The sequence below is a fragment of the Aedes aegypti genome, chromosome 3 (assembly GCF_002204515.2).
Source record: "Aedes aegypti strain LVP_AGWG chromosome 3, AaegL5.0 Primary Assembly, whole genome shotgun sequence".
Taxonomy (NCBI): Eukaryota; Metazoa; Arthropoda; class Insecta; order Diptera; family Culicidae; genus Aedes; species Aedes aegypti.
In genome coordinates this window covers 316,616,931-316,644,374 of record NC_035109.1, presented here as the reverse complement: position 1 = coordinate 316,644,374, position 27,444 = coordinate 316,616,931, and the positions used below count along the sequence as shown (strand labels likewise).

Here is a 27,444-nt window from a genome sequence, read left to right as displayed (position 1 = left end):
TTTTTGAATAATTTTCATTGAATTCTTTATATATTTTCTAGTCATTTATCAAAATTTCAAGCAAAATTTTTAGATTGTTTTTGAAAAAAAAAATCTGCGTTGAATTTTGAAAGAAAATCATGGAGTAATTTTGTGTGAGTTCTAAGTACGACTTCCTTGAATTCCTTCGAGGATCTCTGAAAGACCTCCTAAATGTTTAAAAAATCATTATGAAAATGCCTGGAATAAATGAAAAAAATCGGCTTAGGAATTATTGTAGGTTTTTGTGGTAAAGTGTAGAAACGAATAAACTTTTGTGGAATCGTTAGAGCGCTCTAAGATTTTTGGACCAAATCCTGAAGAAATTCCTCTAAGCATCTATTGAAAAATCTCAGGTAGCATCCCTGAAGAAATTTATGAAAGTATTCAAAAAGAAATCACTGGAGAAATCACTAGAAATCCTGAAGCATTCTGAATATATGAGATAAATATGATTAAAAGCTTGTGGAATAATAGGTTTTGTAGGTTTCTCTGAAGCCTCTAGAATTTTGCACCAGATGTTTTTTTTTTATTTTGTAAAATAGGCGAAAAAAACAATTTTGTATTTTTTTTTTAAGTTTTCAACTTAGCAACTGCTCATGAACGACACCCAACTGGAGCTGTACTTGCCTTTGCCAATTTAGCAACCTTAAGTTCTGAATCCTTGTCTAAACATGTTTTATACTGATTAATTAAAAATCGTTAAAAGGACTGACATGTTCGGCGTTTTGATAGCGGCACAGCCGACAAAATTTATGGTTGAGGAGATTTTTTGTCACAAAAACCACATATTCTACCATCTATTACTGTTTCAAAATAATTTCCCTGAGTGTAGTCGAAATTCCCTGAGAATTCCAGGTTTTTCCAAGTTGAATAAAATTCCCTGAGAATTCCAGGTTTTCCATGTTTTTCCAGGTAGTAGACACCCTGTTACCAAAAAAAAGAACGTTTAAGTAGGCTTAAATCGCACTTATCCTTAGGGTGCTCATCTTGCCCCGCCTGACCCTAGTGTTTCTTGAATTATCAGCACGTTCTGCTGTTCTATGATAATTGCGAACCTTGTATACTAATAGCTACCTACAGAGAAAACACAAATTCAATCTCTAATGAGAAACTTGCCTTACGTGGTTAGAAAATTTATGGTGTTTCAATTTAGTTATTTTTAGGTCTATGTCGAATTATTTCTTAAACTTTTTTTATTGCAGTTTAAAACTGTCAGAGGGGACAACTTAGGGTGAAGATGAATCGAAGCCAAAATTCTAATTATCAAGAGCACGGATCTGAAGAACCAAACATCCGATTGAGCTGAAAACCTAATCGATTGGTCACTAGCTGGTGGTGACCAATCGATTAGGTTTTCAGCTTAAACGGATGTTTGGTTCTCCAGATCCGTGCTCTTGAAAATTTGAACTTTGGCTTCGATTCATCTTCACCTTAAAAGTGGTACAGAAAATTATTTTCCGCAACTTTTTTCCGCTGAAAATATTAAAATAAGATTGTCAATTGGCATAGAAAGTTCTCAGATAATCACTGTAGAAAACACTAATGTCAGAGGCACGCTGTGTCCCAGTCGGGACGTAGGGTAACGTAATTGTAACCAGAATGAATAAGCTATACCAGATGTGAGTTCTCCCATATGAGCACTGAAATAACTTACCCCGTCGGAGCCTTTCCCAGCATTCCTTCCTCGAACAGCTTGGTATCCTCCGTCACCTTTTGCACTTGCCGTCTGCCACCGATCAACTGGTCTAGCAGCAAGTTGGACAGTTCCTCCTGACTGTCATTGCTAGACAACGTGAACACAATGCCCAACCCACGGGACGCCACATCCTGAACCAGTTCTGCAAAAAAAACTTGGATTACACCTCACTCCGCCCAAAACTTCAACAAAATCTACAAACCGTTATCCTCCGAAAGCAAATCGGTCAACGCCAGCTGCAGAATCTGCCGGTTGTCCACGATCGGTTTGCGCTTGCTGCAGTTCTTGACGATCGCCAGCAGCCAGATGGCACACGCCTGTTTCAGATAGGCGTGCGGTTCGTTAACCTTTCGGACCAGCTCGATCAGGAACCAGGTGAGCATCTCGTCACTTACGTTGCCCTGCGAGTCCTGGTCCGCCTGGCGTTCACCGCTGGACAGGCCCTGAAGGGTGTAGACCAACGCTTGGCCCATGGCGATGTGCAGAGCCGGGTCCTTGGTCATTTTGAGCAGCCCGAGGAAACCTTCCAGGAGACGTTTGGCGAAGAAGTCCGGATCGCCTACGGCGAGGTAGCCCAGACAGTGGGCGATGTCCTCGCGGATCTTGGCTTTGGTGTGGCCACTTTGGAGCAGGGTCATAAGGGATTTGAACAGGGAGGATTTGGTGGGGGATTCTGTGTCCGAGTCCATTTTGTTTTCCGGGGGCGTTGGCGCGAGAGGAAGTTGAGAGGTGGAACCGATCAGACTGAGGCTTTTGATGGAGGCGGATTGGAGAAGGGACTGTTGATCGTTCAGAAGGGATATTAGGAGATTGACAAGGTCCTTGTAGACTTGCCAGTTCTGGAGAGCAGGGGTGAGGAGGAGCTTGCGGTGGATGGCGTTCGATGCGGCCAGGATAGAGCCGTGGCGGTTTTCGAGAGATTTGTTGGCGAGAGCTAAGAGATCCTTGACTTGGGTTTCCAGCTCGGGTTCGTCACTGTTATAGGCCAACAAGACTCCATAGACCTTGGCGATGAGGGCTCGAGTGGGCTCGGAGATTTCCTTCAGTGATGCACTGAGAGTGTTGAGAAGGTCTTTGTTTTCGGAGGCAAGGACTTCCGGGATTCCGTTCACAAGGTCGTACAGGCAGGTCAATTCAGTGATACCCTTACGAACGATGATCAACCTGCGGATCAGATCGTTGTATTTGAGAATGACATCTATGTTGCCCGGTTCCGTAACGAAATGTTTAAGGAATCCTGTCAACTTGATCAGTTCTTTGTCGTCATTGGGATGAGTATTCACTCCAGCGTTGAACAGAAGACAAATCCTGAGGTAATCCAACACTTCAATATAGGTATCAAAGTTGTAAGGAAGTTTGATCTTTCCGTATCCGGGGCGATCCATGATCGTGGCGGTCTTTCGATCGGACTTCATCGCGACGTATTCGGCCATATCCCGGAAGCAGGGCAGAACAATTTTCTTGGGCTCGTTGGTAGCGGAAAATGGGTTCTTAGATTCGTTATCGGACGTGTCTTCCTTGAAATCATCTACGGAGATGATCGAACCGTAGTTGATGTGATCTTTCTTTGACACTCCATACAGATAGGTTGTCATCATTTCACGAAGCTGTGCGCTTTGGCCACAGATGATCAGTAGTAGATATCGCGAGGGGACGTAATAATCCGGAAAGCAAGTCATCAAGAACACCGAAGCCACGTTCTGCACGATCGTCAACTTGGATTCGGCTTTCTCGCCAAGCAATCCTAATAGAAGAATTTGATTGGAGTTTGGAATAAACCTACCATTGGCAGTCATTACGTGATCATTTTCTCCTTTGGGTAATTCCGAGTTCCCAGCCACACCCTTGGGTTGCTTGCGCCAGTCGAACGCTTGAGCCACAGCTACCAGTGCTTCTCGAATAGAGGAATGTAACTCCACCGGAGCCTGCAAGAGATGATCGAAATAGGAAGCCACCAGCTGAACATCCTGATTGACCGTCGTTGGACACACGATTGCCAGTTGAGCCAAGGCGTTGTAGGCCGCATTTTGGACTTCGTTCACCTCCTCCGATGATGTACCGATCAGCTTGGAAATTCCAGTCAACAGCACCTTGGACAGCTTGTTGATCAATTCGGGTTGTCCACTGTGAAAGAAGTATTGCATATAAATCCGAACATTTGAGAACTGCATAAGAACCTACTTGGTGATCAACTTTTCCGCAAATTGGAGAGCCAGAACCTTGCACTTTTGGTTGGTATTTTCCCCGAACAACGCTTCGAAGATGACCTGGATCCCCTTGGCGGTGATAATTCCATTGCCACGACACTTGAGCAAATGTTGGAACAACTTCTGCCGGACTCTGGTGCTCACGGGACTCGTCTTGCGATCCGGAATTTTGGAACCATTTCCCGAGAACAAAGTGTAAAGTGGAGCCGACAGCTTCGGATCCGTCCAATCGAGTGACCTGTAGACATGAAATGAAATATTCGATTGAAATAATCTTAAATCTGGGTCATATGGCATAAAGCCATTTGGCATAATGGATGTTTGGAAAAAAATTGAAATATATGAAATATAAGAGTTATTTGGCATAACCTCAAACACGTGTAAGGGTTATTTGGCATAATACCTAACCATTTATGAAATAAAGGTTATCGTTATTTAGAATAATTCAGTAATATATATTTTCGATTGTTAATTAATCTAATAATGTTGTATCAGTGTGGGGCAGGTAGCGAGTGAGAGTATTGAAAATAGCAGGGTGGGTGTACGGCTGTCAACTTCAAACAAAGCTCGCCTAACAATCATCTCTCGGGCGGGCCGTCCCAAGCAGCAGCATCTCTCATGCGGGCCGACCCAAACAGCACAGGTCGAAACGCGGGCCATGCCAGACAGCAAATGCTGATGCATTTCAACACTCAAACAGCGGGATGCCTAGCAGCGTTGTGAGCTAAACGAATACATCCACAAAACATGAACGGTAGACGAACCTCGTTGCGTATACCCCCCCTGGAAAATAATAATTTAGAGACTTCATGTCTGAAAAAGAGTTCTAATGAAAGGGCTGATAGAGTTTAGATTGCAAAATAATAGAGACTTTATTCACCAAAATTATCAAAATAGTAACCAAATAGGGTAAAAGCACCGGTTTTGGCCAGCCTAAAAGTAAATGTCAATAATATATTAATGGGAAGCCGTATCTATACTACAAATACGTCAAATGCAACCTTTCAATCCGTATTATGTGTGTAAAATATCAAAACTGAGCTATAGCCATTTTTTCGCTTTGAAAATCCCGTTGGTCAATATAGGCCAACGGAACCAGTTTCAGCCAGAGATTTAACTTTGGCTCCTAAATTGGCCAATTGCATTGATTTATCATGAGAGTGGCCACATTAGGAGTGCCCTGGCCTTATTTGGTATATGGGAGTTAAAACTATAAGGAAAATGAATTGTTTTTCTTATGTTTTGAATCAATTTGGACGAGTAAATAAATGTAGCTCTATCATATGAATGTGATCTACTGAACACAAAAGGTTTCATGCCGATTAGCGATGTAAAACTGTGTATACCGTGTACGCACCAAACTTTGCGCAGTTAAGAAATTATAATCGTATTTTTGCTTCAAATAAGGCTAAAATATGTATCTTTTTATTCAAACTTCTGCCAACGATAGGCTTTTAACCCTTCAGTAGAACGCGTGATTTAAAAAAAATAAAAATGATTCACAAAAAATTAAAAAAATGCAAAAGGTGATGCAACACCTTGTGCCTAACATTGCGCACAAAATCTGAATTGTTCCTAACTTTGCGCATGATGTGCCTAACTTTGCGCATGCCTTAAATTGCTCGTTTACTCTAAATAATTTTACTTTTTTACTGGTTTTGTATTAAATAAAAAGGTTACAACTAATATGAGTTTCATCAAGAGTTTTTCACGTGAATTTCAATTTAATTTATTCAATCACCTCAAACATAGAGTGCCTACGAATAGTAATATACTCAGTTCTTATTTTTTTATAATACATATATTCACAAGATTACAATCTGAGCAATATAGTTTACAGCCGCAGCTTATGGCTATTTGTTATCGTACGTTGCTTTATATAACTTATTCTCTTGTTTTTTTTTTTAATTCTTAAACTGAGATCGTTGATCTCTCGCGATTAATTATTTTTTTATCTATTTGCAGCCAGTACGGATATTCCATAATTGAACGCTTTTTGCTAGACAATTGGAGCTTGAATCATTGTCCTTCAACTGGGAAGCCAACCTTTGCGCTATCATTTATCCAAGTTTACAGTAATAGTCTCCTGTGTTAATACAGTGGATTTTCCGAGATTTTTCAATGCACACCTTGCCTTCAGCTTCATACAAAAGGTACTTTCAAGAATATTACATGTAGCCGCTGCCTTATGGATTGAGTAACCATTCCTGGAAAGATCGACAGATTTTGTCATTTGCAAGGACGTACATGTATTTACGTGCCATTCCGAATTGCTGGAAGTGCGCAAGAATTAAGACCCTCGTGTAAAAAATGGGTCCTAACATTGCGCATCGCTTTTTTCAAATAAAAATTCAACGTATTATATAGAAAATAAATGGAATTACTAGAATATTACCTTTCTTGCAAATACACAGCAAATATACTTTTCAAAACACAGTTTTGTTTATAAAAATGTTCATTTTTTGCAGATCCACTCCTTAGCGCTTGTTCTAAAACGGTGTAAAAGTACACGTTTATGCGTATGACGATAAGGTTTTTTGTTTATTTACTAACATTAACGAGGGTTTCCTTGTAAACAAATGTATGTCAAATACTTATTTCACATAAATGAACATGTTGCTGAAACTGAATTGTTAAAAAAACCAATGATTAATTATCATTTTTTCGTGCTTCTTTAAAATGCGCAAAGTTTGGAGCAGCGCAAAGTTAGGTGCGTACACGGTAATCCACTATGGCTACAACTGGCGTATGGGCAAAACCGGTGCTTCTACCCTAGTGACTTCGAAACTACAATTTTGAGTCAAAAATAATACTATAAATGAAAAACGTTCCTTACAATCGCGATTATCAACCAATCTGCATTTGGTGTGATGTTTCTTAACAGTTGTCTGTCCGGCACAAAACCAGAATGCCATAAATGGCTAATAAGACGGCGCATTGAAGAATGAAGTCCTATTATTCAGGAAACGAATACTAGCTTGACATAATCCCTGATTTTAGTCGGTAGGAAATTCGTAGTATCAGGATCAGGGTATCTACTCATTGAAAGAATGAAATTCATTGCTATTTTCAGGTTTTAAAAATAATTCCAGGTCCAAGAAATTCTTCGAAATTCATTGATTGGTGATTGTTTTCATTTTGCGGTTAACTCTCCCTTACTCGATATTCCGTATCTCGATATCGAGTAAGAGAACCATAGTAAAAGTTGGTTTTCATGGCTAACTCGATCGGAGTTGCATTGGTTTTGTGTTCTGTAACTCGATACCTCCCTAACTCGATAGTCCCTTCAATATCGAGTAAGGGAGAGTTGACTGTATATGAATAAAAATTGATTTTCGTAGATAGCAGTTTGGGGCCCAGATAGCCGTAGCGGTAAACGCGCAGCTATTCAGCAAGACCAAGCTGAGGGTCGTGGGTTCGAATCCCACCGGTCGAGGATCTTTTCGGGTTGGAAATTTTCTCGACTTCCCCGGGGCATAGAGTATCTTCGTACCTGCCACACGATATACGCATGCAAAAATGGTCATTGGCACAGTAAGCTCTCAGTTAATAACTGTGGAAGTGCTCATAAGAACACTAAGCTGAGAAGCAGGCTCTGTCCCAGTGGGGACGTAATGCCAGAAAGAAGAAGAAGAAGATAGCAGTTTGACTTCCAAACTCTTAAACAAAAAAATATCCAACGATATTTTAATTTCACTACCTTGATGAATTCCTACAATGATTAGTGAAAGAAGTCCTGATTGATGAAAGTCTTTCTAGAATTTTCCTAATAAATTGCTAAATTATCCGAAAAAAAAAACGAATTCGAATCTCGGCATAATGATCTGCAAGACTTTTTGAAGAAATTGCTGTAGTATTAACTGGTGTGGAATCTTTTTTTTTAAGGCACTCCGTGCTCGTGGCCACTACTGTGCCGGACTCAGTTGATCTTGTAGCTTCTTTGCCGATACAGATCTATTTTCAACTTATCTATATTTACATCTAGTTTTCACTCTCTCCTACTCTTTTACTCTCACACCGAGCAGGTAGAAGAGAGCTCTGCTGTTAGTGAGGCTAGCTACCTGCGAGGGTCAGTTTGTCTCAGTCACCATCTGATACTGACGGAGGATGGATGTGCTCCCCAAAGCACGGTCCTCCGTGAGGCGTCTTCTGGTGGCTGGACAGGTTTTTTGTGGAGGAGCTGGGAATCGAACCCATGACCTTCCGCTTATGAAGCGAAAGCGTAACCTCAAGGCTACAGACCCCCCTAAGGTGTGGAATCTTGAATAAAGTTGTAAAGAATACATGGAGATTTGGAAATTTTAGTTATAAAAATGGTAGCAATAATAATTTGATGAAATGCTGGAGAAATGCATAGAGAAATTTCTGGAGAAATATCAGGTCGAATTTATTGAGGGTTTTTTTCTTTTGAATAGTTCATACAGTTAACTCTTTCTAACTCGATATAGAAGAGATCATCAAAACACTTCTTCTTTTTTCTGACGATACGTCCCAACATGCTCTTGCAGGGCGAGCGACGGAATCAAGACCAATTGTTTTCGGTCCGCGTGGCGCGAGTGCGAAAAAAGATTCGCGTTTCTCAGTTAGTATGCATGCTTCAAATAAAACTGAAAATTGTGGCTACTCAACCAAGGATGAAGGATCAATTGGTGAGCTAGTTTCATGTTTTTTTAAATCTATAAAATATATATGACCGCACATTTAATCGTTACAACGGTGGGACATAAATATAATTATTCAACAAACTAGGAATGGTTCGTCACTGTAAGTGTCGGCATAAACTCCAATTCTTTTTTTTTTTTGCTTTATATTTTTATATAAAATCCTTTGCCTTTTACCTATATTTTAATAAAAAAAAAAGCTTTGAATGGTTCGGTCTGTTTGTCTGCACACTCAATCTCTTCGGTAAAAATAACTGGGTTTTGGAACTACCGAAAAAGTCAGTAAACTAAAAATATATGTCAGAAATCGAAAAACAGAGATTTTTTACTGAAATTTTGCAGAGAGTTTTCTTTTCATATCATATATCGATAAAAAATAAAACATGGTGAAATTTGCTTTTTAATTACGCGTGGCGACAGTTTTCATTTTACTGACTTTTTCGGTAGTTCCAAAACCCAGTAAAATTTTACCGACCCCAGTAATTTAATCTAAGTGTGTGTGCTAGAAGTGTAGACTTGCAAAACACTTTGAATGGTTCGCCACTGTAAGTATGGGCATAAGAATATTATGTGATGGTCCAGCCAATCGATTTTTAGTTTTTCAATTTGAGTAAAATATTGTTACACATGCTTTCGTCCTAACAGCTGTAGGAATGTTGCTTTTAGCTATTTGTTCAACAAACTTTGAATGGTCCGTCACTTCAAGTAACGACATTATTTACTTTTATTTGGAAATTTCCATGTCAATTGAAAATATTATATTCCTAAGCAAGTTTATATCTCATAAATAATGGTTTATCATGGTCTAATCGCTTATCAAAGTGAATCCTGTGACCCAACGATCCTCCCCATTAACAACCATCCCTCCCAGTAACCTTTGTGGAGATGCAGAGGAAAACACGGTCTCCAAACAGCAAAGGTTACACACTAACATTCCTTCCCTCAATCCCACCTGACTGCAAGGACGTGGCCGGCGCCGTTATTGACCATGTATAAATAGAGGCACTGAATTATGCACACTGAAGAAGATTATGGCCAATCCCAGCCGAAATTCTAGTTGATTCTTTGTGCATCTTTACTGACTTTGGTCAATCACGGAATAGCTAAGCTTTCTGGCGATACGTCCCAACTAGGACAAAGCCTGCTTCTCAGATTAGTGTTCTTATTAGCATTTCCACAGTTATTAACTGAGAGCTTTCTATGCCGATTGACCATTTTTGCATGTGTATATCGTGTGGCAGGTACGAAGATACTCTTGCCCTGGGAATCGAGAAAATTTCCATTACGAAAAGATCCTCGACCAGCGGGATTCGAACCCACGACCCTTAGCATGGTCATGCTGCGCGTTTACCGCTACGGCTATCTGAGCCATCGAACACATATTTTTCAATTTTTAAAATTTTCATTATTTTGCCAAAAGTACATTCAAAATAGTAATTTGAAGTAATGTGAAAAAATAGTGGAATTTTTTTATCAACCTGACACTTTTTTAAAAATAAAATTTTAAATTTTATCACCCCTAAATGGCTTTTCATGGAAATATCGAGTCAGAGAGGTAAATTTGCATAGGAAACTAAAACAGATCACATCGAGTTAGGGAACAACGAATTAGAGAGGTATCGGCTTACAGAGGGATGAAAGTATGCTGGATTGAAGAGACCGTCCAATTCATCGAGTTAGGGGAAATATCGAGTAAGAGAGAGTTGAGTGTGATTTCAAGGAAGGAATTTTTGGAGCAATTCCAGAACGTAGATGAATTTCTTAAATATTCCCAATGAAAATGCGTGGCATAACTAAAACAATTGGCGTAGGAATTATTGCAGGGTCTTTTGAAAAAAATGTCGATACGGTATTTTTTTTCAAAAACTCTGGAATAAACCTTTGTCGAGGAAATTCAGGGATAATCTCTGTAAAAAATACTAGAGGTAGTAGCATTTCAGTACTCTAGGATTTACTGGATCAAATTTAAAGAAATTGCTCCAAGCATCCCTTGAGAAATTGCTGGTAGTATCCCTGAAGGAATACCTGAAATTATTCCAAAAGATTACTATGAAGAAAATACTAGTATTCTTGAATAATGAGGAACTAGTGAAATAGTCGTGTAATAATCTATGAATGTTTCTCTGGAGTCTCTAGAATCTTAAACCAAGATTCACTGCTAGTAGATTAAGACAAAAAACCACTTTAGATAAAATGTCTCTCAAAAGAGACATGCTTACCTGAGAAATATACTAATTTTCTCACATGTTGTAATTTTTGCTCTTTCCTACAATGTTTCTTTATTTTTTGTAGAATAGCCAAGAAATTGTAAGAAAATTTGAAATGCTCTCAACCATATTTTCTAAGCTCATGAATGACACCCAACTGGAACTGGGAACTGTACTCGCCTTTATCTACATGGCATCTTAAGTTCTGCTTCATTATCTAAACATGTTTTATGCTAAATAAAACAATTTTTAAAAATTAAAAGACTGATCATCGCGATTGACAAGACTGATCGTAGCGTGTTGATAACGAAAGAAGAAAGAAATTTTTTTATTGAAAAGATTTTGTATCACAAAAAGAACATATTCTACCATGTACTACTAATTGAAAAAAAAAATCCTGATTTTGTCCGGACTTTCCTGGGAATTCCTGTACTATTCCAGGTTGAATAAAATTTCCTGATAATTCCAGGATTTTCCAGGTAGAAGACACTCTGAGTATATCCAAATCCATGAACTTCGGAAAACAAACTTATGATAGATTTTTTGTGGAATTCCGGCAAATGAGGAACTGATTATCTGAAATTAATTGAAGATTTTTCAAATGAGGCACAGATCCACTTGTGCACTTCTACATTGGCATGAGGGTTTTTCTCGGCCAAATTGTCTGAAATTTTGCAATAAGGACTGTTCATTCAAGAAAGTGGACACCTAAATATTAGCATTTTGGTGTAAAAATTCCATAAAAACAAATAAAATTTTGTTTCAGTGTGATCTCAAGTGTTTATTTTGACAGCAGACAAAAGGTGACATAAAAAAATTATAAATTCTAAACGATGGGTCGAATTGACATGGCGACTCTCAATTTTTTTCTGCACAAATGGTGTACACAAAAACTACCGTTCCGAGATTTGGCTTAAATCGCGAAGTGTCCAAATTGAATTTTTTCAACGCTGTGGCCAAAACAGATATTCCTGACGACGTACGATACATCCCAACAGAAAAATTTGGGAAAAATGATTTGGTATGGCAAGCAATTTGCTCCTGCGGTATGAAAGTACTACATATTTCACGACGGGTTCAATCAACGGCGAAAATTACAGAACTGAATGCATTAAAAAATGGCTTCTGCCCATCTACTGAGAGCATACCATGCCTCCATTGTTTTTGCCAGACCTAGCATCGGCTCACTATGCTTCAGCTACTTTGGAGATGCTCAAGAAGGAATAAGTCGAATTTGTAGAAAAGTGATCGAATCCATCAAATTGCTCAGAACTACGCCTCATTGAAACATATTGGGCAATAATCAAACGGCATCTTAAGAAGGATACCAATGCGAAAATGACGACATTGGCAATGAAAGCTCTTAGTTAATAACTGCGGAAGTGCTCATAAGAACACTGAGCTGCCTGTTTCTCAGCTCTCTATCCCAATGAGGACATAATGCCAAGAAAAAGAAGAAGTGATCATGATTCCGTCGCTCGCCCCATCGCTCTATCGTGTTGTTCAATAAAAACAAGATTTTATCAATAATTTTAGCACCCCATTCTAAGGAGTAACCGAGGATGAATTCTTGTTGAAAATAATATAAAAAAATGAACAATCAGATTTCTAGAAACAAGCTCTAAATAAATTTCTTCAAAAACTCAACTGGACTAAATCATTGTTGTTTTTGTTAGAAGAACTCATGTCGAAATTATTGAAAAATCTGTTACTCATACAGATGAACAGAAATTGTGAAAGAATAAGTTGAGAAATATCTAGCGAAAATCCTGGCATAGCCTTTGGAAAAACATAGGAGTAATCACTGTGGGATTTACTGGAAGTTTTAGCGTTTGAATGTATAATGTTTTGCTGAGGAATTGCTCTGAGCATTCCATAACAAGTCGTAAGATGAATTTCTGGGAGAACTGGTGAAGGAATCTCTAGTGAATTTTTTGGGAGGGATCCCTCCTGAATGTATTTCAAAAGAAATCACAGGAGCAATTACTAGAAGTATTCCTAAAGTTTGGCCTTGATGAACCTGTGGAGAAATTCTGGAAGAACATGTCTCGCGTTCAGTATCATAAGGGCGTAACTGCAGTTTCGAAGAAACTGAGAAAATCGATATTAAAGTTTTCGACAAACAAAAAATTCACGTATTTTTTTGTTTTAAAGTGAATTTATCTGAAAATTTATATGAATACTATCATGGCATTAGAGCATCCAGTGCCAAACGAAGTACACGTAAATTATGCTGGAAAATGAAATAAATTGTAGTTACGCCGGTATGTCGCATTGGAAAAAGTTACGCCACGAAGCAAAATCATGAGTTTTTGATAAATTAACAATTTTTATAGCACCAAACAGACTCTGCGAGACTTTAATAACTTTTTGTTAAAATTTAATGCCCACTGGAATCGAACCAGCTTCTCAAGTACGTACACTTAGGACATATTTACAAATAATGAAACAAAACTTTCTTCGATAATACTATGTTTTTGTTCATGTATCGTTTACGGCTAATATACAAGGAAAGTTTGTCAATTTTCAACCAGAATTTGATCGAATTACTACGAGTTATTCTACACTGGTTCCAGATTGTCCTTTTCTGTTCCTACAACATTGCCTGTACGGGAATCCACTGTGCTCCAATCCAATGATGATAACACAAATTTACTGAAAAATGTTTGGACTGGTTTTTCAACATCACTCACCTACAACTGCAGTATATTTCTTCACCATTTCTTCAGGTGTAAACCATACTACATACTCGAATGCATCGAATTTAAGCAACTGCGCCATATCGTGTGTAAAATGAAGAACTAATACGGAGCAGCAAATATTTTCTGTTAGACATTTTGTAAACACGGAATACTATCCCACTTGGCGTAACTTTAACAGATGATGACCAGAAAAGTTACGCCTGACGTATCTTTTTCCCATTGCAGTTCTGTAGTTACGTCAAATTATGTTCTTGAAAATATGGTATTTCTAGAATGTTTTTAGTAATAATTTTTGGTAGGATTATAGTTTTGGACCTATAGAATTCAAATATTACGAAATCTTATTTCCCGCCAAAACTGCAGATACGCCCTTATGATAATAAACGCGAGATGTGCAATTTTCGCGTAAGCGAATCTCAAGGCGCAAGCAGAAAGAGGCAAAAAAGTGACTTTGGAGACCATTAAAAATGGTTTTTTAAAGGCTTGAATTGAAATAATGTCCAGGTATCTTAAAAGAGACCTGCCACTACCCCTGCCTTATGCAAAATGGCCCGCTTCCATAACCTTAACCCCACCCTAGCAAATACTTACGAGCAAATCTTATTCAGCTCCACAATGGCCGGGGTGGCCACCGAGAATCGCGTATCCGCCGATGCCACAATCAAATGCGCCAACATTTCAGTCTCGGGGAAGATCCCTGCGCACAGAAACCGCACGATGCCCTTCTTTAGCTGTTCCAACTCTTCCGCCTTCAGTTGCTCGGTCGTAACCCGTTTGAAGGAATAGGTACTCATCCCAGGGGGGACCTCACCGTCTTGAGTAGTTCCGTACGGTAACAGCAGAACGTCCATCAAAATGGATAGTAACTGTTGCTTGGTGTGCGGTTTTCCCGACAGACCTAGTAATTCCGAACGATTTTCAGGATTCTCTGGGATTTTTATCTCTCCCAACAGGGGAAGCACCAGCATCAAGATTCTACAAAACAAAATTTCTTACTGTAAAAGATAACTTCATTGATTAGATGTCTTACTTGTCTTGATGCGGCTCTGGCTTTCCCTCTAAGCAGTTCATCAGCTGCGGAGCCATTTCCGTTTGTTCCTCCACCGTTAGCCGAGGGAATCCCATCGTCACGTAGATGATTGCAAAATTCTACAAAAAAGAGAATAGTTCAGTATATTCTCCTTACCAAATCTGTACAGATTAAACATCAAATGAAATAATATCCTTGAAGAACATTGGCCATTGTCGCTGGAGAAAATTTGCTACAAAATAATCGGAGGAGTTAGTGGCATTATTTCTATAATATTCGCTGAAATTTACAATGAATCCCTGGAGAATTCACATGAGAAATTAATCAAAACTTTAGAAAGAGACTACCAGTAGTTCCTGGATGAAATTTTAGAGAAATATCTGAAGGAACTTCATGAAAAATTTCTGGATAAATTTAAAGAATCCGGAAAAAAAAATCGTGTTTGATTATCTGGGAGAGTTTTTTATGCAATTCCTACGAAAATTCGTGAAGAAATTGTTATAGGAATATCTGTAAAATAGGTGGAGGAATTTTTTAAAAAACTAACATAGGAAGTTTTGAAGCTACCTATGTAAGACTAAAAAAATCCCAAATAAATTCTCCAAAAACCCTAGAATAAAACCTTGTGAGAGCTCGTGGAGGAATTACTTCAGGAATATTGGATAGATTTCCTGGAGTAACTACTACATAAATTACTATAAGGATTAATCGAAAAATCCTCAAAGGAAATCCTAGGAGAATTATTAAAACAATTCTTTCAAAAATTACTGGAGGTATTAGCATTGTTCTGCTGAAGGATTTTGGAAGGATTCCCCGAATTAAACCCTGGGATAGCTATTGCTTTCTGAGGAACGAGATTTTGGAAATCGGAATTCTGGAGATTGTCATAGAATCTCTGCAAACCCAACTTACAATCAAAAACGTCGAACTGGACTGCTGGTACTGCTGCAGCAGGGGCCCCAGCGGCAGCTGGATCTGATTCCGGGACTTGAGCCGCTTGTTGATGTGCGTCAGGATTTCCATCACCTTCTTGCGGACCGCTTCCGAAGGGGAGGTGATCTTGATCAGCACCGGCGTCAGGAACTTGGTCACCGTGTTCTGCAGCTGCTCGTCCGTGTCGGCACAGCCCAAACGCAGCAGGACACGCTCCAGCAGTTCTGAAAAATAAGAGTATTATATTCTTTTAAATTCGGTTCCTGATGAGGCAACATAATAATGCAGTGTCATTCCACTGTCTGGAAATCCTGTGACATGAATCATACTGAAATTTATCGTTTCTTACCCAATTCTTCTTGCGGATTTGATCCCATGGTTGTTCACCTACGTTTAATTACTGCTTTTACGGTATAACTAATTAATTTTCACAAGAAAATGCGGAAATTTGCACAAAACTTTGCGAATTTGTCGCGGAAAGTGTTTTGTTTTCCTTTCTGCAACAAAGCAAAACGTCAGAAACATCCAGAGAGAGAGCAGAGAGAAGAGAGATCGCGGTTGCATGCAGGCATGAGCGTCGACAAAAAGGGGGCAATTACGAAACATCAACAAATGGACGAGGGGTGATGCGACAATCGCAACCGTTTCAAGCGAAACGGTTCAACACGATAAAAACGTCCCATCAAAATGTGGTCTTCGGCAAAGTTGTACACTCAGAAACACGAGTAGTCACAGAATAACAAAATTTTAGTAATTTATGACTATTTTCAATCTGCCTCTCTTCCATTCTGCAAGGAATATTATTCCTATTTGTCAATTCGCCTGGGTTGAAGCATCGCTAAGCTTCAACCCAGGTGAAATGACATTTAGTGTAAAAATTCACAGCAGAATGAAAGAGAGGCAGATAGAAAATAGTCATTAATGCATACACTTTAGTAATTCTGTGACTATTTTTATTTCTGAGTGTAGCTGGGAAGATTTCACATTACACGCAAAAAAATTGTGCGGTAAAAACTACCATATTAGGGGGTTAACTTAAGCGCTCACACCGGCAATTTTCAGCAGACCAGGATTGCGCTTGATTTTACCATGTCTGTAGTCGAAATCAGATTATTGTAAATTATGTCCGTCAAATGTACCAGTAATGTGGTGGGATGTACCGTAAACATAGTAAATTGGTCTGAAATTGCATGGTAGTTTCAAGAATGGGCGTAGTCAGCTAAAATAGTAATTATTACCACAGAAGAGTTTGTTCACTTTTCCATAGATGTGACGAGCAGTTAGAGGACTGAACACAAAAGGCTTGTCTTTTCCATAGTAAGAGCAACCGTAACGGTGCGCGACTAAACTAAATTACATAGCGCAGTATCATTACGCTGATCCGTACCGGGCGCTGCTAACCAGGGTAGCAAAATGACAGCGCTGCTTTCGGAAAGCATCGGGTGAGCAAATTTAGCAGCGCGATAGTTGCGCTGCTATTCGATTTGAATTCAAGCATACGGTGTGGGATATGAAATTCTGGTTGGAGTTTTGGAAATCTGATGCATGATGCGCATGAAGTAGAAATTTCAAAATTTTTGGAATTCGGGTAAACCTTCAAAATTTTGATAAGAATACTATGAATCTGATTCAATTATTGGAAATCCGATAGAAGTTTATGAAATATTCGAAAATCCTCGTAAGAATTTATCAATTTCGGAGAATTATGGGATTTTGGGATTCCGACTGGAATCCTCGGGATTCCGACTGGAATCCTCGGGATTCCGAATGGAATCCTCGGGATTCCGACTGGAATCCTTGGGATTCCGACTGCAATCCTTGGAATTCCAACTAGAATTCCGACTGGAATCCTCGTGATTTCGGCTGGAATCCTCGGGATTCCGACTGGAGTCCTCGGGATTCTGATCAGAATTGGAAAGAGATTTTGATAAGAACACCGACTGGAATCCTCGGGATGCCGACTGGAATCCTTAGAATTCCGACTGGAATCCTTGGGATTTCGGCTGGAATCCTCGGGATTCTGAATGGAATTGAAAAGAGATTTTGATAAGAATACCGACTGGAATCCTCCGAATTCCGACTGGACTCCGGCTGGAATCCTTGGGATATCGTCTGGAATCCTCGGGATTCAGACTAGAGTCCTCGGGATTCTGACTGGTATTCCAGTTCCAAAATTCTTATAATTCCAGTCGGAATCCCAAGGATACCAGTCGGTGTTCTTATCAAAATATCTTTCCCATTCTGATCAGAATCCCGAGGACTCCAGTCTGAATCCCGAGGATTCCAACCGAAATCACGAGGATTCCAAGGAATCCAGTCGGAATTCGGAGGATTCCAGTCGGAATTCGGAGGATTCCAGTCGAAATCCCAAGGATTATCAAAATCTCTTTCCAACTCTGATCAGAATCCCGAGGATTCCAGTCGGAATCCCGAGGATTCCAGTCGGAATCCCGAGGATTCCAGTCGGAATCCCGAGGATTCCAGTCGGAATCCCGAGGATTCCAGTCGGAATCCCAAGGATTCCAGTCGGAATCCCAAGAATTCCAGTCGGATTCACCATAATTACGGTCAAATTTGCAATATTTCTTGTAAGATTTACAAGGATTCCGGTAGAATTGGCAAGGGTTCCAATCAAATTAGCATCCAATCGAATTCATAAACAATCTCAAAAATTTCCGATAAAATTCTTATAATTCCGCACCAGAATATAATAGATATTCCAGCAGAGTTACAAAAATTACCAACCTGAATTGATCACCATTATTTTCACAACTCATATGTTGACCCAAAAAGCAACGACCGGTACGGAAACGAGTTACTAAATATGGTAGCCACCGGTGTGAGAATGAGTGACTAAACTAAAATGACAACTCTGGGGGTGATCATTTTAATCACCCAAATAGTCGCCCCCGTTAAAGATGCTCTAATGTTCATATAAACTTTAACTCCTGATTAATAAAATAATTCCAAATATAAACCTTTACATTTTTGATCATGTTTGGCGTTTTAGTTTCAACCCTGGGGTTGTTCCTATCTGATATTTCAGAAGAGACACGGAAAACAAAATACAGGTCGGACTCGACTATCCGGAGTATCGATTTTTTTTCACTCCAAATAATCCAATCCTCCGTATTCGTGATCAAACGTCAACATCCCACCGCAAAATCGCTAGTGTTTGGAGGTGATTTTAACCTCCAAATTGCGAAATCATCACCTCCAAGTTAGTTCTAATACCCTCCGTTATATGAATTATGGTGGCGCGTCGATCGTCGCAAGTTTCTCGTTAAACAGTCAATAGGACCATGGCACGGAACGATTTTGAGCGTAGTCAACATCTCCATGTGTTTACTCATTTTCGGGTAATTCGAGTCGAGAGTGCAATCAGAATGCGAAGTTTTGTTTAATGTTTATGATCCATAATCGAGCAAGTGTCGCAATCAAATCACTGATTGCTTGCTTGGAGACTTGCAGGATGCCTTTTAAGGCCTGTTCACAAATTTCATAACGCTGGAGGGGGTGGGTGGGTGCCCTCAAAGTGTCACAGCTCATACAAAATTTGAAAAATATTCATATAAAATGCGTTACGAGGAGGTGGGTGGGTATCAAAAATGGACAAGTAATCGGATCACGAAATAAAAAGATACTAGGCGTCGCGTAACAAAAGGAAAGTTAACTGTATTTCGGTTCAAGTACAAAGTTCGAATGAAAAAGGAAATAGCACTGACTCGACTGCTGCTTGTTTTGGTGCGATGATGTTGGCAGCAGTTCGATGGAGGTTTGACAGTAGATGGTGTATCTAGGCGAGGTAGTCATTTCAATACCCCACATGCTCTCCTTCCAAAACCATCGAAATGTTGAATGTGCTTCAACTTTTTGGTACATTATTAGCTGACTTAACAATATTAAAAATTGATAATCAAATCATAGCAAACAATTAAACAAAACAATGGTCTTTATTTTCACAGCTCTTACAACTGATAGTGGGCGATATTCACTTATCGGCCAGGACCCCCAGGACATCCTGGCTACGAAGAACAATGTGTATCGATTTATGGTTGTCATGGGCTTGGTACAATCGAATCACTAAAATCTGCGATAAAAGAAGTAAACATTAGCTATTTTCGTTGTTTTATTTTTTATATGATGCTGTGGCGTAGTCAGGATTTATTTTTAGGAACATTGGGCTCTTGAGAAGAAAATATATTTTTTTGAGCAGTATACACAGAAAACCTCTTTTTCAAACCCCCCTTCTCTTACCTATGTCCAAAACTGCAAAAACATTCATATTCACGGAGAAAATGCAAAATACTAATTAGATTGAAATTTATAACTTGTATTTCATTTAAGGTGTTTAATTTTTACAAATTATATTAATTATGCATTTCCAATATTTATTTTATACTAGAGCATGCATTTACGGAAATTATTTATTCTCATGCATTTATGTTGTCTGTTGCTACACTTGGGACTTTGTTTTTTGTTTGTTGCAGTTCGGTATATCAAGATGGCCGGAGGAACAATTTTTATCTGTGTTCGCGAGTATAAAGTTTTCCTTCTTGATTCGACAGTGGGAAATAAATAAAAATAGCTGTGATTAAACTAATAGAGTCCTGAGATTGTGTGAGAAATGCCGGACACATTTTTCACCCTCCGGAAGGGCAATTTAAATACTGAGGTTTATTTCTCACTAAAAAATACAAGCTGTTCTCTTTGATTTCATTATGTAACAAATAATAATAACGTTTATTTCATTTAGTCAATTATTAAATATAACATTAAGCATAACACTGTTAATATAATGAATTTATTCAAATTATCCGTTCAATAATCCGTTTGATGAATGTGGGCTTCCCCTTCCTGTCAGAGATTTCTTCGATGTCTTACTCGGCGGGATTCTGTTATGTGGAGCTCTGACAATTTATTGAGCACATACATTAATATTCAAAACTTACCGATTTGATCAAGATCCATAAAAGCAAAAACTGAGTGGCGGTTTCAATATTTGTTCCCGCAAGGTTCCACCTTTCGATTAATTTGGTTGTTTGGGATGAATACGATTTTAGAATGTCTGGAATACAGATATTACTAAATTGTTATAAAATCATTAGGAAATTACGTAATTCGACTTACCCGCAAAACACTTACATTAAATCAGCGTCCAAGTTCGTGATAACACAGTATATGATATGAATATGGCGGACAGTTAAAATTTTCATCCAAAAATGAGTCTCTGATCAGCACTTGGTTTTGAGTACTTTCTTAGAACGGAAAGCAAAACAAAACCAAAATAAAACGCCAACTTGCAAATAACTCAAAATTAAGTAGATTTGAATATACTTGAAGATTGAGTTAAAAGTATTCAAAAGTCAGAGCATTATAATAGCCAAACAGGGAGTATTATAGAAGTACTCCATTTTAAGTACTTTGTATCTTCCATTTGAGTTGTTTCGCTTCTTCGTGTACCCAAAATTTGAGTTTAAAACAAGGGGTGTGACAAAATAAAAAAAAATCGTAAAAATATGTTTTTTGAAATAAAACCAACGAAAATAATTCAAAAAATAAGTAAACATATGTATTTGGCCTTAACTTAAGCGTTCGGTATTAAAATTGGGACAGGGCTTTAGAACCCTATTCCTGGAGGAACTCCCAGATCAACTCAGGAGAGTTTTCCGTGGGAACTCTGGAGTATTTCCCGGAAAACTGAAGGCATGCTAAGAGAACTCCTGGAGGAATTCCGGAAGAATTCCTTGCAGAATCCCGGAAGAATTCCTTGCAGAATCCCGGAAGAATTGGCTTGCAGTGTCTAACATATTCTTAATCTACATTACTACATTACAATATAAACTGGAATCCAAAGATTCAAAACATTCCTTGACCGGGAAATTAGTATGGAAAAATTTTTTGAATCACCCCTCGGCAAATTTTAGTTTGGGACGTGCTGTCATTATGTAAATTGAAATGTCATTGAATCGACAGAATGAAATCTTTTTAATCATTTATAAAATCAAAATTAAGATTTTAAAGCGCAAAAAAAAAACGTGTTCTATTTAGAAAAATGTGCTCTTGTTTTCGAGCTGCAAAACACCTTAAATTTTTCAACACTAAACAACCCAATTCTTGGAGGATCTCCCGAGGAATTACTATAATAATTATGGAGAAGAATCTAAGAATGAAATTCCCGGAGAAATTCCTGCATAAATTCCTGTTGCAAATCCACAAAGAAATTTCTGGAGGATGAATTCTCTGAAAGAATCCCCGGAGAAATTACTAAAGGAAATCTCCGAATCTCCGGAAGAATTTCTGGACGAAAATCCCAGAAGAATTCCTGTATAGAATCCCCTGAGCAGTTCTTGGGAATAAATCTTCGGAGGTATTCGTGGAGGAAATCTTAAAAGAAATTCCTGGAGGAAGCTCCTAAAGGAAATTTACAGGGGCAGAACCGAGGATGGAGAGATGCGGCCACGAATCGAGTATTGTGGCGTGAAATTGTTGATTCAGTGTTATCTGTGTAGATGTTAACTAAATAAATGAAATGACATGATGACAATGCATATCTAAAAGTCAATCCCGTTCAAAGTAACCATTTATCTTACGAAAATAAATTGTAAAAAATAGGTAATTATGAAGCACATTTGTAAACCCACTGTGGGTGAGCCAAGAGCACCACCGTGAGCTTCAATGAATACAAAAAATGAACACGTTAGCACTGCCTTTTCTCAGTCGATGATGATGATTGTTTTCAAATCGTTCTAAATGATCAGTGAAATGCGATCAAAACAATCATCACTCGGAAAGAAAAAGCAATGCTAACTTGTTCAATTCATTCGTTTCCGGTACATGTGTCATGCATGATTTAACTATCATCAGGATGCGATGCGATGCTCGATCTTTGGGCATTTATTGTAATTTATTGCCTTTAGCAACATGGAATCTGTTGATGGTCAATGAATTCATAAATGTATTATGTTTGACTCCTGTTGACTAGGGCCTGAAAAAATAATGCCAATGCATGTTTTATATACCATGTATATTGAGAAAACTGTAATTTCTGGGTACATCGGAGTTCAAATTTGGATCAAACAATGTTAAAACTCAATTTAACCCATATCCGCCCAGCGTCCTAAAAATAGGACAGAAGCCCCGAACGCCCAGCGTCCTATAAATAGGACAGTACTTGTAGAGCAAATATCTTGAAAATAAAGAGGTTTAGGAGAAAACTGTCTTCTGCAAAGTTGATCCCAGGACTACTGACTTCCACTTGGTAACTATTTTAATTCAGAATTAACTCACCAGGTGGCGCACAGACGCCAACAAATGTCGCTTTTTTAAGCAACATATGCACGCAGAATAATATTGTAGGGTTGAATCTAAGAACGCGATTATTAGAACCAACAATTCTTGTTTAAATTGAATCAATCCATCTGTTGGTTTGTTTCTAATTCGGCATATTTTTGAAACAACAAAATTCTGTGTCGAATGAAATATTGATGCTCGATTTTTTTTTCAACAAATGACAATTGTTGTTTTAACAATATCATTTTGTTGAATAAACATTTTTTTTATTGTTGCCATTTTGTATTTAAGAAATAATCAGAGAGTTAGAGGCGAACAAATTTTGCTTATTGTTGAAAAATAAGTGTCGATGGGATATTCGGGTAGCTGTAATAACTTTGGTGAGTATACATTTTCCGTCGTAGTTTAATTTAAATACAATATTATTTTAGTAATCATATGACAAAATGCTGACAAAAATGATTTTACTATTCATGATAGTTTTGGCGGTGTGAATGCGAAAAGAAGGAATGCTATACACGCAGAGAAATATATTGTAAATTCGAACGAAATCTATATAGATTCAACAAATTTTATTGTTGACTCACGGCTTATCGGCAATTTTTGTTGACTCAATGATAACTTCCATTTATTCCTACAAAATAAATTGTTGTTTCTAAAAATGTCCCAAAATAGCCAGCTGTCATAAACAAAAAGAAATGCAATTGAAACAAAAATATAATTTGTTGATTCTAAAAACACCCCTTATTGAAGTAACAAAGAATGTGTATTGAAACAAAAAACAATTATTGTTGTTTCTACAATTCTGTTAATTGATATTAAGCATTTCATTGATTTAAATATCATTTTTTATTAACATTCCTACTAATTCAATGCGCAAGTAGGTTTACAGATTATATTTCAACATTGAATTAGTGTTTCGAATTAATAGGTGTAACATGATATAGTCCGGTATCATCGCCGCTGCTAAACCAACCGACAAATTTAGGAAATTCTGAAATAAACAAATTTAAAATAAATAACTTGTCCTGCAATCTCATCGTTTGATTTAATTACCTATAGCATTCCTTCTTTTCGCATTCACACCGCCAAAACTATCATGAATAGTAAAATCATTTTTGTCAGCATTTTGTCATATGATTACTAAAATAATATTGTATTTAAATTAAACTACGACGGAAAATGTATACTCACCAAAGTTATTACAGCTACCCGAATATCCCATCGACACTTATTTTTCAACAATAAGCAAAATTTGTTCGCCTCTAACTCTCTGATTATTTCTTAAATACAAAATGGCAACAATAAAAAAAATGTTTATTCAACAAAATGATATTGTTAAAACAACAATTGTCATTTGTTGAAAAAAAAATCGAGCATCAATATTTCATTCGACACAGAATTTTGTTGTTTCAAAAATATGCCGAATTAGAAACAAACCAACAGATGGATTGATTCAATTTAAACAAGAATTGTTGGTTCTAATAATCGCGTTCTTAGATTCAACCCTACAATATTATTCTGCGTGTAGGTAATTAAATCAAACGATGAGATTGCAGGACAAGTTATTTATTTTAAATTTGTTTATTTCAGAATTTCCTAAATTTGTCGGTTGGTTTAGCAGCGGCGATGATACCGGACTATATCATGTTACACCTATTAATTCGAAACACTAATTCAATGTTGAAATATAATCTGTAAACCTACTTGCGCATTGAATTAGTAGGAATGTTAATAAAAAATGATATTTAAATCAATGAAATGCTTAATATCAATTAACAGAATTGTAGAAACAACAATAATTGTTTTTTGTTTCAATACACATTCTTTGTTACTTCAATAAGGGGTGTTTTTAGAATCAACAAATTATATTTTTGTTTCAATTGCATTTCTTTTTGTTTATGACAGCTGGCTATTTTGGGACATTTTTAGAAACAACAATTTATTTTGTAGGAATAAATGGAAGTTATCATTGAGTCAACAAAAATTGCCGATAAGCCGTGAGTCAACAATAAAATTTGTTGAATCTATATAGATTTCGTTCGAATTTACAATATATTTCTCTGCGTGTGAAACAACTTTCCAGCGTACAAATATTTGCTTCGTTTATATCTCAATCTAGCGATGAGATACAAAAATGGTGTCTTCGACAATGTTGAACAACTAAATAATACCTATTCGCATAGAACCTTATAAATTCGGAAAACACTCCCAAGATGGCGCTAGTGAGCCAAAACTTTATTTGCTTATATCTTAGCCCAGTCAGGAGATACAAAAATGGTGTCTTCGATAAAGTTGATCAACTAAATGAGATCTATTCGCCCAAAAACTTATTAGTTCAGAAAACATTCACTGGATTGCGCTAGTGGGCAAATATTGTATTTGCTTGCATCTAAGTTTTGTTATGAGATACAAAATTGTTGTCTTCGACAATGTTGAACTACTAAATGATACTTAGTCACATAAAACCTAGTAACACTCACAAGATGGCGCTAGTGGGCAAAGATTTTATTTGCTAATATCTCAGTCAAGTGATTAGATACAAAGTTTATGTCATGGACAATGTTGAACAATTAAATGAATCCTATTCGCCTAAAACCATATTAGTTCGGAAAACACTAACAAGTTGGCGCTAGTGGTCAAATACGATGAGACTGAAAAAAATCGAACTCTCGAAATTGGTATCTTCGACATAAAAGGAGATATTTTCGCAAAAAAACATATTAACTGGGTATTGTATTATGTGCGAAACATCAAGGAAACAACCAATAAGAAATTGGTCAGCCTAGATAAAAACAATGGATACTTACTATCGATCCGAGCAACAATCGCTTATTTCGGATGCAATGCTCCTTACGTTTTTAGATGAACCTTGACACCATTTAGATCTTTTGATCTTTTGAAGGGATTATTGAACGAAAAAAACGACAAATTGACTTATCCATCCATGAACTGAACTCCAAGGGTGAAGGGCGGCTGTCAAATGAGAGTAAAATTGAATAGCCGCCAACCTAAGTCCAGAACCAGTTTTATGACTTAAACGTGGAAAAGTAAAAATTATTTTTCGCAAAATTACAGATAATAAATGCACTTGAAAGATATTGTTTACAAGCAGTTTTTTACTACGCGCTACTGCAGTGCGTTGTTGCCAATTTAATCAGAAAATTCTACTTAATTCCCAAAATGAATGTTTTCGAGAAAATTGATTACGCCTTCACCATTGTTTGATCGTAGTTTTGTATGGTTGTTTACTTTTTAGAACCAGCGACGCGTTGAGGTAGCAGTAAAGAGCCTTCCTTGCTGAACTCACTAAGACCAAGAACTGTGACATTTGAGCGAGCACGCTTCAGTATGGTATTCAGGCCAGCTCTAGTGTCAAAAATCTTGGACCGCGTGGATTCGGTTCTATCGGTAAATATGTGAATATATGCATCAGTGATGCAGTAACTTCAACGTTATAGCCGAATAATGTTGGCTTCAAGTATTCACATCTGTAAAGCATGTAATAGTTGGAGTCCAATATTTGACTGTCATTGGACTGAAGAACTAACTTTTGATCAGCACTAACGAAATTCTGATATTGCCAAATATATATTTCAATCACTGTCAGATCCGAGTCACATTGTATACTAATAACATGACCCAGAAAAAAATATTTTGATAGTTATGTTTCCATTATCAGCTGGCAAGTTTTAGGGTGCCGGTACCAATGGTTGTAATGTACCAGTAGATTGGACTATGGAATAAAACGTACATTTTTCGATAAATACGACATGTGCTATTTTTAATGGATAGATCGTCTCTAGTTTAGTCGATTTGCCAAATTTCAGCTTTTTATTTTATCAAAAAGTCCTATAAATAATTAAGTTTATGCAAAAAATTTGCTCCCTTGCACCAATAGTTGCCGTCGTGTTCCAGTAGTGGATCAACGGATGGAAGCAGTTTTTAAAATGGATGTATAAAAATAAAGAAAAGTCCTAGAGATGATCTTAATGCTTCATTCGAAAGATATTTGTTGCTGTTCCAAGGGAAAAATGTTAAACCTATGTAAAAATTTATTATTTTGTTAAAAATTCCTTGTATCATTCCCGAACGTCTACTATTGGAGCACTAGCGCAACTACTGGAACACGTGTACCAATAGTGGCTCAAGCGATTTTATGTTAAAAAGTTAGTTTTATCACTCTTTTTATATTTTTCCCATATAGTAGAGGTTGAAATCTTTCTGTTAACGCCAAAAGATCTCAGTTAAGGCTTGTCGTTATTTTGTTATGATTTTTTATAGCTTAGGTAGTTCACTAATGGCACCGGCACCCTATATAATCTTTTTGAAGACTATTCTGAAACATCTGTAGGTTTTTTTTTTCTAAATCAAAATATTTGATGTAAGATTTTATTTTGTTTTTGGTATAAATGGCTTAAGTGTGCATAATTGTACATGTACATGTATGGAAATGTATGTATGTCTGTATCTTTCTTACGTGGTAGAGCAGAAATTGAATTGAAGTCACTAAATGATTTAGTTCTGGCATGAACCTTTCGCCTCTGAAATTTTTATTCTTTATGGTGCAATTTCTTTATCAAGGTACGTCCATAAGTTACGCCACGCAATGCTTTGCCATATTCATCCTCCTCAATTTTCCTCTGTTTCACACTTTTTGTATGGATTCCAATTTTTATACGGGTAGTCACTTT

At 37.5% G+C, this 27,444-nt stretch overlaps 1 protein-coding gene and 3 long non-coding RNA genes across 4 annotated transcripts in view; 1 reads left to right on the top strand and 3 right to left on the bottom strand.

Moving 5' to 3' along the window:
* LOC5580241 (proteasome-associated protein ECM29 homolog) overlaps positions 1-15,982 on the bottom strand; it is a 28,695-nt gene extending 12,713 nt beyond the window's left edge. Inside the window, exons 1-7 of the mRNA XM_001662379.2 lie at positions 15,807-15,982; positions 15,437-15,681; positions 14,525-14,643; positions 14,086-14,469; positions 3,899-4,162; positions 1,920-3,841; positions 1,676-1,859 (exon numbers count right to left, since the gene is read on the bottom strand). Of these exons, the coding sequence (XP_001662429.2) occupies positions 1,676-1,859; positions 1,920-3,841; positions 3,899-4,162; positions 14,086-14,469; positions 14,525-14,643; positions 15,437-15,681; positions 15,807-15,834 (3,146 nt within the window). The 5' untranslated portion in view covers positions 15,835-15,982. The remainder of the gene's footprint in view (positions 1-1,675; positions 1,860-1,919; positions 3,842-3,898; positions 4,163-14,085; positions 14,470-14,524; positions 14,644-15,436; positions 15,682-15,806) is intronic.
* Positions 15,983-19,414: 3,432 nt separating this feature from the next.
* Positions 19,415-27,444, bottom strand: part of LOC110679552 — a 56,338-nt gene continuing 48,308 nt past the window's right edge. The window contains exon 3 of the long non-coding RNA XR_002502583.1: positions 19,415-19,547. This is a non-coding gene — a long non-coding RNA (uncharacterized LOC110679552). The remainder of the gene's footprint in view (positions 19,548-27,444) is intronic.
* On the top strand, positions 22,793-23,435 carry LOC110679551. Its single transcript, XR_002502582.1, has 2 exons — positions 22,793-23,130; positions 23,182-23,435. It is a non-coding gene; the product is annotated as an uncharacterized LOC110679551 (long non-coding RNA).
* LOC110679550 lies at positions 23,542-24,279 on the bottom strand. The gene is made up of 2 exons (XR_002502581.1): positions 23,807-24,279; positions 23,542-23,744 (listed from the first exon to the last, which is right to left on the bottom strand). It is a non-coding gene; the product is annotated as an uncharacterized LOC110679550 (long non-coding RNA).